Source organism: Mus pahari, chromosome 17, assembly GCF_900095145.1.
Source record: "Mus pahari chromosome 17, PAHARI_EIJ_v1.1, whole genome shotgun sequence".
NCBI classification, from domain to species: Eukaryota; Metazoa; Chordata; class Mammalia; order Rodentia; family Muridae; genus Mus; species Mus pahari.
The window spans coordinates 29,416,884-29,429,019 of NC_034606.1; the positions used below are offsets into that span (position 1 = coordinate 29,416,884).

Consider the following 12,136-nt stretch of genomic DNA (forward strand, 5'->3'; position numbering starts at 1 on the left):
GCATTAGGAGAGCAGCACAGAGGGAAATGGCAGGGTGGGAGTGATCCAAGGGGGAAATGGAGAAAAGGGGGAGCTCTGATTAAAGGGGAAGGGAAATAAACGCAGAGGAGGGAGGAGGGTACGATAAGGAAGGGTGCCTAAAAAAGTATTAAGACATCGTACTATTGACTCTCTACCTAAAACACCCCAACTTATTGCTGATGCATTTTAAAGTTACTGACACCGGTACCTTTCACCCAGAACAACTCAAAATGCACACAATTAAGTAAAGGTAAAATTTATATGCTTTTATATAGAGGAAAACATCTAAATCTTTATTTCGCATACCATTTGAGTAGTTTTGACAGATAACATCATCCTGTTTCCTAGATGTGGTAAGGATATGGAATAGTTGTTAAACCCATAAACTCAAAGTAGCAATGGGTACCCTCACAAGACCAAGCAAGCCTGAGACCCACAACATTCCACATGAATGGAGAAGGACCCCTCCCTCCATAAAACACCTANAGGCTGTCATTGCTGCTGGGAGGAGGTAGCCTCTGGAAGGCTACCCTTGCTCAAATTAATAATCCCACACTTATGCAAAAAAAAAACCCTAATTAAATGCAACAAAGCATCAAAAAGACAAACATTGAATGAGAAGTTGTTGGGGAAAAAGGGACTGGGAAGGGGTGGATTAAAAGGGACAATGAGGGGAGGTAGAATCTGATCCAAGCATATTATTTATATAATTGTGAATCAATGGTAGGACCCCTAACATCTTTATTCCCACCAGCCTAAAGCATGCACTCAAATCACAACGCTTAGGTATGCCATGGTGCAGTATCTCACATGTATCCAAGACTGAGGCTAGGATTGGAGGAAGAGTTAGGCTTCTGAAAGTTGCTGTAAAAGTGACAGGCTTGCATAGAGAGCAGACAGGGGCATCTTGACTTCCAAATGCCAAGTTGACCTGGGGTTATTCAGCTCCATCTTCAGACCACACTCCTCCAGCAATTCATAAGTAATGGCCAAGCCCTCACCCTGGAGTGGGGCAAGAAGCTGAGGCTGCAGTGTGAAGGGAATGTGCCATGGATACTTGTAGTTTGGCTGGAGGATGCTCTTTACCTGGAACAAAAATGATCAGATTGGGCAAACCAGGCTCTGGCCCCAGGGTAAGATCTGTCCCAACACCCAGGAGCCACACAGGATAAAGACCTAATAAGCAAGACCTGAAGCCCTAAGCATTGGTGCCTTACCTATAACATGGCAATAATAGAGTCTACACTGCCCAAGAGTATCATCTGCATGTGTGTGCACACATGTACGCATATGGCTATACACACTTTCGCATTTAGAGGGAAATATATAAGGGAGAGAAAAGCCGATTTGCAAACTGGTAACCGTAAACAAATAGGGTAACTGACTTGTATCCCCTTACTTCCTACAAAGATGCCTTCCTAGATGGCTAACGTAGACCTAGTGGCCTTTGCTTCCAAGGCTTCCATAACTGAAGAGATGCTCCTAATAAGGAGGAACCCAACCTGCCTGCTCCCCAGAGGGTTCCCGACTCCCCTTGTAGAAACCTCATTCTACAAGAGATCTCTTCTAGAATGTTCTTTCTGTTCCTGCTTTCCTCTTCCCCCTCCCTGGACAGACAGGCCCTGGCAGTTTCTTACCAGCTCTTGTTGCTGCAGGAGGAGCCGCATCTCCACAGACTGAGCCAGCAGACTGAGTTGGGTATTGCTCAGCACTGAGGGAAGGAAAATGTATTTTCTTCTTACCATGAACTACCAAACCCAATGAGAGGAAAACTCTGAGACACAGGGATATGTCTGTACTGGCTGGTTTTGTGTCAACTTGACACAGCTGGGGTTATCACAGAGAAAGGAGCTTCAGTTGTGGAAATGCCTCCATGAGATCCAGCTGCAAGGCATTTTCTCCATTAGTGATCAAGGGGTAGGGAGGTCCCCTTGTGGGTGGTGCCATCTCTGGACTGGTAGTCTTGTGTTCTATAAGAGAGCAGGCTGAGCAAACCAGGGGAAGCAAGCCAGTAAAGAACATCCCTCCATGGACTCTGCATCAGCTCCTGCTCCCAGATCCGTTTGAATTCCAGTCCTGACTTCTTTCAGTGATGAACAGCAATGTGGAAATGTAAGCTGAATAAACCCTTTCCTCCCTAACTTGCTTCTTTGGTCATGATGTTTGTGCAGGAATAGAAACCCTGACTAAGACAAAGTCCCATTACACTTGAAGGTCAAATGCACTGCTCAAGAAAGGTCTCCTGCCCTTGAGATGGGCTCCAGGCTCATAAGTGACATGACCCGGAGCTGGAAAGTCTAAGGGCTGAGGCAGGAACCAGCTTCCACCAAGGGTGTGTTAGGTGATTGGCAACTGCTCACTTTCTAGACCTCAGACTCCTCTGTGGTCCATGCACTGCTATCACTCTGAGCCTTGCTGGCATTAGAGAGAAGGATGGTGTGCCAAGGGTCATGGTAATCCAAAGGCTTTGGGGAGGTGGCCTCTGACACAGCCCTCTGAGGACCAACATGAGGACTCTCCCCACACTCCCCCTCAAATCATTCTTACCCATCAGGGCTTGAAGGAGATTAAGAATGAGGTCCTTTAGGTCAATCCATGAAGGGCTCCTGTCCTTTTGCAGCTCTTCCAGGATTTTGCCACCTGGACCATCCATATGCTCCAACTGATTCAACTCCAGCTACAGGAGACAGGCATTCTGTTAATAACATCATTTCCAGTGCTGGGACCAGATGGCTCTATACATGCTGAACGAGCACTTTATCACAAAGCTACACCCTGGCTCCTTTTACCCTGCTTTTTTTTCATTTGTGTGACAGGGTCTCAGGCCTTTGCCCAAGCCAGCTTTGAACTCACTACATAGCCCAGAAAGATCCTGAACTTTCAACCTTCCTTCAAGTAACTTCAGCTTCCCATATCTGGCTCAAAACTATTCTTGTGTAATGTGCCTATTTCCAGAGGAGTTAAGTACCTCTCCATGGGGAGCAGAACTAGTAGGCCACACTCTCTAACCCTCCACATTGTGCATGGAGCTGGAATCCCCAAACATTGACATCTTTCTCAGCGTCCTCAGCGTCATATACATCCCTCCTCCCTCCTGTCTTAGCATCCCTGACTCCCAAACTGACCGTTACAGGTTTCATCTTCTCTAGGCAGCTATGGAACTCTTACCATTTTCATCAGGTCATATAGAACCTCACTGTCACCTTCACAAAGCATGTGCAGGAAACTGGAGAACACAACTTCTTGAACATCCTTTGAGAGCTCAGCCAGTAGCATTGTTTTTTGGGAAACTTCATTTTGTAGGCACTGGAAATCTGCTCTCAGACAGGAACAACAATCAGAAAGTGAGAAACATTCTTCAGTTAAATATCTCTGGGATGGTACTATTTCCAGCAGCAAAAAATGTCTCCAGTGACAGCCTGCTTGAGCCACCCCCCTCGGGGGTGGGGGGGGAGGCAACTATCATGAAGCTAGAAAAAAGAAAGCATTAGCACTCTGAAAGGAGGGGACACAGCACTGGGGGGTAGAGATGGAAATCTGAACAATGGTTATTGCAAGTGTTGGGAGAGAAATGACCAAGTATTCATTTCTGGGATATGTCAGGAATGAAATGTATTGTGGTGCTCTGGTGATGGCAATCCTCAGTGTTCATGTATCAGCTTACCTGTGTGATAAATTCGGATGTGATGAGGAGTCAATGTGTTTGTGATTCTAGGACACCTGGCACAGAATGCCCACACTTATTGGTAAGTATCTCTGAAATCTGTAAAGAATTAGCCAAGCACTGCATTTGAGGGTGTTCTGGGTCTGCCACATGTCCTATGGGTGAGCCATGAGAGTGGGAGGGTACCACGGTGGAAGCACCAAGCACATCTCTCTGAATCTTTCATATTCCCCATGCTGGAGCAATGTCTGCTTCCCAGTTTGTTCTCAGTGAACATCAGTGCTCACAATTGCGCATGCATCAGTTGAACTAACTGAAAAGAACGGGGAAGTAGGCCTCTGATTTCTGAATTCCAAAGGAAGTTATTATGTGAGTTGTGAGCCTATGGTTTCCCAGCAGAAGCCCAGATTTCCTTTTTTAAACACACACACACACACACACACACACACACACACTCACCTAGATGGGTGGGCTCCTCTATTGTTCCTAGAAAGAGAAACGTGAGCTGTTACCTTTCTTCATCCTCAGTTTGTTCTTGAGACACACAATGGAGAGTCTCTCCTACCATCTCTGCCCCACACCCAGTCTATGCCTTCACCACATTGGCCTTCCATGGAACTTTCCCATCCTCCAGGAACCAGAGCCAGGGCTAGGGCTGAGCCCAGTAGCATCACCCAGATCTCCAACCCCAACCCCACCACACACTCACCAATCGGAGAGATGTATTCTATCCTTGAGCCTAGAAAGAGATAATATATTAGCCCGCCCAAGAATTAGTGATTGTCCTTACATCCCCTATATGCTCCCCCGTTTTCCTACCCATCCCCCAACCCAACTCCTCCATTTCACCTTGCAATTCTGTTCTTATGAGAAACTTCCTTCGATAAACCCATCCCCAGGTAGATCTCAGTTTAGCAATGTCATACCTATCCTAATGATTTCCTCATGATGTCTTAGTATTTCAAAGTGTCCAGATAAATACATAGGTCTGTTTGCAAAGGTCATCTTCTTCTTAGCATTGGCAGAAGGGAGAATGGCTGAACGGAAAAAAAACTCAAGTTAGGTAAGGTGAGCTCACACCTGCTAGAGTTCTTCCCACACCCCACTTAGGGACTCCCAAGCCAAACACCAGGGACTGCCATCAACCTGATCACAAGCCTGTGTGTCCTGTGAATCAGATCCTTTCACGGGGCCCTGAAACCTGCATTGTATTATGTTTGTTCATGTACTGTGTACACATGCGTGTGTGTCTTGGAGCACATACAGAGGCGAGGGGACAACTTTGGAAACCATTTATCTCCTTCCAACGTTGAGGGGCATGGAGAGAGAGCTCAATTCATGAGGCCTGGCAGCAAGCACCTTCCCCAGCTAATCCATCTCACTTGCCTGAAACTTGGATCTGAAATGAGCGCTTTAGGTGACCATTACACCCTCTGACGTTCAAGAATTACTCCATGAGGACTGGAGAGAGTCTTGCAGCTCTTGCAAGGAACCAGAACTCAGTTCTAGAACCCACACGGCAGCGCCCCCTTCTGGCCTACTTTGACACTGCATGTGCTTGGGACACCTACATGCAGGCAAAACACAAATACACACAAAATAACAACAAGCAAATAAATACTCCATGAGGTGACACAGACTGTTTTCCTCCTGCCCTGTCATACAGGTCTCCTGATAGCCTTCAGTTACTAGCTGGCCCTTCTTTATCTACTCTCAATCTGGTAATATCAAATTGTTTTGTATTCATATTCATGCAGCTGTACTGAGGTCTAAACGTGCCTAACAATAAAATTCAAGCATTTGACACATGAAATGAGCCTGTGGAGGAAACAAAGATGACATTTCTCATGCTAACTAAAGGAACTTAAGACAAACAAAAAAAAAACCTTCAAAGTGTCTGCAAGTCACATTCTGAGCACTAGGGGGCACACAGGGCATCTTGTTTATACAATCAGACATGGAAGGGAACCAAGGGGACAATGTGTTGACTGGCAAGCACACATTCAATGTGTTGTCTGGCAAACACAAATTTAGTCCTCGTAACAGACAAAAAGGACTTAATAGTTGCCATATCGCTGACCAGAAGCTTCTGAGAAAACTGGCCTTCTCCTGTGGAAGGGGGAAACCACGGTGTCATTTCTCTCCCAAGCTGACATGAAGAGAGGAGGTAGAGGAAGTGACCTGTAACACATCCGGATCCAATCTGTCTTCATCGCTTAGGTTCACCAAGCACTTTGCCTGACCTGACAATAACTGGGCTGTGCACAGTCAGAACCTTTCATCCCAGAGCCCCCTCCCATTATTGCCTCCTCTCACCCACCTAGTCAGCTCTCCTAAGTTTCCTCACTTCCTCTCTTCTGTGGACATATCAACCTTTAGAGTTTATCCTCCAGGAAACACTCCACCCCCACCCCCATTCCCACCTCTATGCCTAACCCCACCCTCATCCCCTCCCCCACTCCACCCTGCATTCAGTCTCCACAAGCATGGCCTTGAGTCTCTGGGTACAACATCTGATCTAATCACAGTTTATTTTGTTTTGCTGTTAATATTTTGAGTAAAGGGTTCATTTTCTTTCCCCTCTTAAATTAAAACACTTACCATGATCTGTAAGAGTAAGGCCATCTCCCCCAGACATTTAATAGGCATCTCCAACCTTGTTCCCAGTTCCCACCCTATGATTCAATCATTGGTGCTATAAGGATGTGGACAATTTCTCTAGAAGCCATCAGCCACTAGCAGTACTTACTAAATTAGAGAACCCAGCTTCCTTGACTGTTGCTGATAACTACAGGATTAATCTACAAGGTAGATACTGCAGGAGTGGGGTGAGTGTGTGTGTGTGTGTGTATGTGTGTGTGTGTGTGTGTGTGTGTGTGTGTGTGTGTGTGTCCCCTCCTCTCTTAGGAGCTACCTGCCACACTGAGGAATAACTTGGGGCTCTGAGACCTACTCATGCTCTGGCACTCAGCTCATGCACAGGTCCATACCTAACACAGAAACATACACCAAATGGCAAAGTCTTAATGTATGGGTATGTGTGGGTGGGTGGGGTGTAATGTGTGTATATTGTGTGTGGTATGTATACTCAGTGGTGGTACATCTCTTGGAGAAAATTCGGTTCTGCATTCAGGCATTCTGTCGACAGCTTCTATTGTGTTGTGCTTCTGTTATTTTAAGGACCTTTAATGTGGAGTTATGGATCACCTGATCAACGTGGCACCTCCCTATTGAGCTTCTGAGAGGAGGAGGACCTTGAATGGCTAGAGATGAATGCCCAGAGGTGACTGGGATTGGCCTGGACTTTTTGAACTCCAAGTCAGATCCCTTCCTACACAGGAAGCTACCTCTGCAACTACGGCTGGCAGTATTTGAGGATGGCCATGCTGAGAGGTAACTGAAGGTGGGGCATGTGCCTGGGACAGTGAGGAGTGCTCCTGGCCTGTAGTCAGAGGAGGTCCACATCTTTGGCCACCCCATCCCCACCAGGCTCCCACTGATGCTCACCACAAGTGTTATCCTCGATGACCAGTTGCTGCTTCTTGTAGGCCAACACTGAACCCTTTAGGATAGGTATTGAATCCGTTCTCTCTGTTTGCCACTGCCCACTGCCTCCAATCTGGGGGGGAAAAAGCATTCCTAAGGACTTGTAGTTATTTGTCTCATAACACCATTAAAAATGTTTACTTTTAATCCAAAAAAAAATGTATGTCTGTAATTGAAAAGTCAAATAAATCTAGAAAGCTCATGAGAAATTACAAGCAGTCCCTTACTTCTCCCCCTCCTGGTCCCCATGTCCAGTTTCTGCCCCTCTCCTTTGTATGACAATATTTACCTACATTGAAATATGGGAGGTGTGCCTAGGGAGGCCTAGAGATTTAATTCAGAGCACCAGGGGTGCCAGACTAGTATTTACCACTGAGCCAAAGCCACAGCCCTATTGCAATGTCTTGAGTTTTCCATACCAGGACTTCTCTTTTTCTTTGAATATCTCCTCCTGACTTGCACCCTAAGAAAGGTTTCTATCTTTGCTGGTTGAGGTATGTTCCTTGGAGACAGGAAATTGGTCTTGTTTTTTCTGTTTTTTTGATGTTGTTGTTGTTGTTGTTTTGTTTTGTTTTGTTTGATTTGTTTTTTATCTAGACTGCTGTACTGGCTAGTTTTGTGTCAACTTGACACAGCTTGAGTTATTACAGAGAAAGGAGCTTCAGCTGGGGAAATGCCCCTACGAGATCCAGCTGTAAGGCCTTTTCTCAATTAGTGATCAAGGGGGGAGGTCCCCTTGTGGGTGGTGCCATCTCTGGGCTGGTAGTCTTGGGTTCTATAAGAGAGCAGGCTGAGCAAGCCAAGGGAAGCAAGCCAGTAAAGAACATCCCTCCTTGGCTTCTGCACCAGCTCCTGCTTTCTGCCCTACTTGAGTTCCAGTCCTGCATCCTTTGGTGATCAACAGCAATGTGCAAGTGTAAGCCGTATGAACCATTTCCTCCCCAACTTACTTCTTGGTCAGGACGTTTGTGCAGGAATAGAAACCCTGACTAAGACAACTGTTAATATGTGTCTTTTGATTAGGGAGTTTGAACCACTAATGTTTAAAGTGTATTGATATCTGTCATTTGTTTACTTTTATGGTGTTTGTGGTCTTTTGTTTCATCACTGACTTAGTGTTAGTTTTATGGTGTTTGTGGTCTTTTGTTTCATCACTGACTTAGTGTTAGTTTTTGTTATCACTGCTTGTACATTTTTACCCCTTTCTTCATGAAGAAATATTCTTTTTGGTCTCCTCTGTAGGGTAAGCCTGGTGGTCATAAGTTATTTTACATGCTTTATCATGGAAAGGTTTACTTTCCCCTTAGATTATGACTGACAGTTCTGCTGGATATAATAGTCCAGGCTGGTATTTCTATTCTCTTAAGGCTTAAAGTATATTCATTTGAGCTCTTCTTGGTTTTAAAGTCACCACAGAGAAATTGGCTATTATTTTGACAAGCCTGCCTTTATATGGGACTTAGACATAAATCATGTAAATCAAGGTATTTAAATCTTGCCACTTCAAACATTTATTACCACAGCCAGGCATGTGAGATGTATCTGCAATCCCAGCATTTGGAAAGTGGAAGCAGGAGGACCAGGAGTTCAAGGCCAATCTTAACTCCATAGTCCATTGAAGGCAACCTAGGCTATATAAGACCACATCTCAAAAAAACAATCTGTTATTAGATGATCGTAGAACATAGATTAACAGATACAGTTTAGTAAAGATGTTCCTGTGTTTTTCTAGCCATGGAAATGGTGTGTGTAAATACTGCTGAATCCTTACATTTGTGTTTCTACAGTATCTATTGTTTACTCAAAACAAAACATGGTACCAAATAATAACATCTATTTTGGAATTTATCAATATTTGCTGATCCTATGTATTAAAGCATTATAAACAAGGGCATTAGAATATAATGTAAGACCAGGACTAACATTAAGCATATACTACAAATGAGCAGTGGAAAATAATGACCCCATCCTTGTGACCCCTAGAAAGTGATCCCCAGAAGCCCTTGAGAAGCAAGAGTACACTAGCTGCACTAGCTTTCTTGTCCCCATCTTGTACCTTGAAAAGCTGTTTGATGGACCCTTTGCCTAAAATATTGACACTGCATTTGCCTTCCAAAACAGTATCCTTGGTCACTTCATAGGCTTCTGTTACCACATACAGGTTCTTTCCTTCAATACAGCAATTTTTCATATACGATGGCAACTTATCCAACAGTTTCCTGAAGATGTAAAGGAGAATCAGAAAAGATCCAAATGGCTGATTTCATAGAAACAGAGACCAAATCATGAACAAAGAAACAGAAAAATCTAAGCCAGCCATTAAATACTACAGAGACTGAGTCAGCTTCAGGCTGGGGATGTGACTCAGTCAATAAAGTGCTGGCCATGGGAGTGTGAGGACATGAATTTACATCCACAGAAAACATGTGGTTGTAGTTGATAACATGGTACATGTGCTTGAAATCTGCTAAGACTGTAGGCTATGCATGTTCTTGCCATAAAAATAGCGGTTACTGAGCTGACAAAATGGCTGAGCAGGTAGGGGTGGTGCTGCAGACCCTGAGGACCTGAGTCTGATTCTCAGACACACACAGCAGAAGGAGAGATCTGACTCCTGCAAGTGGTCCTCTGACTTCCACATGTGAGCCATGGCATGTACACACGCATATACATACAAACACACACAGAGTAAATAATAAATGTAACAAAACTTATTTTTCCAGCTCCTTTCCCCCCCCCTTTTTTGGATATTTTCTTTATTTACATGTCAAATATTATACCCTTTCCTGGTTTCCCCTCAGAAAAACACCCTCCACCTATCCCCATTCTCCGAGCCCATCATCCACCAACTCACCAACCACCCACTCCCACATCCTTGTCCTGGCATTCCCGTACACTGGGACATAGGGCCTTCATAGGACAAAAGGCCTCTCCTCCCATTGATGTCCATCTAGGCCATCCTCTGCTACATATGCAGCTGGAGCCATAAGTTCCACCATGTGTGCTTTTTGGTTGGTGGCTTAGTCCCAGGGAGCTCTGGGGGTACTGGCTAGTTCATATTTTGGTTCCTCCTATGGGGCTGCAAACCCCTCAGCTCCTTATGTCTGTTCTCTAGCTCCTTCATTGGGGAGGCTATGGTCAGTCCAATGGATGGCATAATAAAACTTTTTAAACATTGGTTACCGGAGGCAGTGATATGTTACTGACTTATATGCATATATCACACCAAAATGCTGCACATCAAACATGCATTTCTACTTCTAAATTATATATCAGGAGATGTGACAAGAAGTCAATCTAAACCCCTTTACACTGGGACATTGATTGCTTAAAATTGATTATTACAATCTTTGGCATATTTTAATCAATATTCTAACCTTCACTTCTACTGATTTGTTTCTCATTACATGCCCATCCTCTATGCAATGACCTTTGTCTCTTTGTTTTATCTTTCTGTTCCCATCATATTAATAAAACAGTAATGGATAATTCTATCCTAATGAATATTATTAGTGAACTATATGTCATTATTTCAATGACTTTTTTCAAGTAGAATAAACTACATTGTCATCCACCACAGCAACAGAGCCTGCTTGCTGCCTCTCTGCTTGGAAGAACACCCCCTGAAACTTGGCTGAGCCATCCTTGTACCCTCAGGGGCCTTGCCTGTTTTGAAGACTTTCCAGTTTTTTATTTGGGATGCTCATACTCTGAACCTCAATGTCGTATCCACCAGACTTAACAAACCCTGCATCTCCTCCTGCAATGGGTTCGACATCCACATTTGCCTTCAGTTTCTGAGATACGGTGTGTTTGAGGGGGATGGGAGCTGACACTTCAGGCTCTGAAGAAGAAAAGGCAAACAACTTCAGCCCAGAATTCACTGTGAAAAAGCTATTCTGAACAATGAGAAAAATAAGGCTAGTTCCTCTCCTCCTTTAAATCATAATCAAGAAGCTAGCTAATAATCAATATCTGAAACGTAAATTACCACAGAGGGCAAAATCTAGAACCCATGCAAGCATGGTCTTCCCACTAAGAAAGAAAAGCATCATTAGTGCAGGGTCTAGCCGTCCCTGGGGAACACCTTTCTGAGCACAGAATCTAGTTCCAGGGTAGCTTGTTGAAATGGAAAAACCTCTGGGACTTGAGGATAGACTGACCTCAGTCTGGATCCTAACCCTACAGTTTGAACTATGTAACTCTGAACACGTTTTAGGAAGATGGGTATCATAGCTCTGTTTACAGAGGCTCTCAGAAGTATTATAAGACCAAATGCATGGATGGGTGGATTCCTAAAGCGCCTTCCTTGACCTTTGTCTTTAAGCAGAATGGTTCACGAGCTACCTGTCTGAGCACCTCAAGGACCTGGGAAGCTGCACCATTGAAAATACTGATTTTCACATTTCCCTGCCCCTTGACTGACCATACCTGGAACAGGAAAATTGGGCTCCAAGACATCCAGAAGGGTAAATTCAACTGGAATATATTCAGTTTTGAAAGCCAACCAGGGAGAAGTCTCCTGAAGTATGTAAAACAGGCGGAATTTGGTTGCATCTGCCAGGCTTTTGACAGGCCTCAGATCTCTTCCTTGAAGCTTTTTAACCACCTCCTTGCTAAGCCAGTCAAATGTGTAGGGCATGTTGCTAAGATAAAAGGAAGCACAAAGTTAAGTTGGGAAAAGAGGGAGGGTAGCTGATTCTCAGTGATTCCTGATGTTCTTGTCATAAGCCACCAATGTGTGAGAGAACTCCCAAGTCGGCACACAGCAGAAATATACACATCCAAGTTATCCCGGGCGGGACTATTCCAAAAAGCCAGAATACAGACTGGACCTAGTAGTGCCCACCAGAAGATGAATGGGGGCAGGGGCTGGAGAGGTGGCTCAGAGGTTCACAGTACTGA

General features: G+C 44.6%; 1 protein-coding gene across 1 annotated transcript; it reads right to left on the bottom strand.

The window, feature by feature from the left end:
• Positions 1-867: 867 nt before the first annotated feature.
• On the bottom strand, positions 868-11,873 carry Gsdmc (gasdermin C). The gene is made up of 11 exons (XM_021217359.1): positions 11,663-11,873; positions 10,898-11,075; positions 9,263-9,450; positions 7,193-7,276; positions 4,612-4,722; positions 4,395-4,424; positions 4,145-4,171; positions 3,190-3,335; positions 2,569-2,698; positions 1,659-1,732; positions 868-1,107 (listed from the first exon to the last, which is right to left on the bottom strand). Exons 1-11 carry the CDS (start codon positions 11,871-11,873, stop codon positions 868-870), a joined length of 1,419 nt encoding a protein of 472 aa, XP_021073018.1.
• Positions 11,874-12,136: the final 263 nt, after the last annotated feature.

Excerpts from the sequence above, each read along its gene's own strand:
- Gsdmc (XM_021217359.1), bottom strand. The coding sequence starts at position 11,873 with ATGCCCTACACATTTGACTGGCTTAGCAAGGAGGTGGTTAAAAAGCTT. Across the intron at positions 3,336-4,144 it reads AGAGGAGCCCACCCATCTAG|ATTTCCAGTGCCTACAAAAT; the intron begins GTGAGTGTGTGT and ends GTCTGAGAGCAG. Across the intron at positions 2,699-3,189 it reads TATATGACCTGATGAAAATG|CTGGAGTTGAATCAGTTGGA; the intron begins GTAAGAGTTCCA and ends TGTCTCCTGTAG.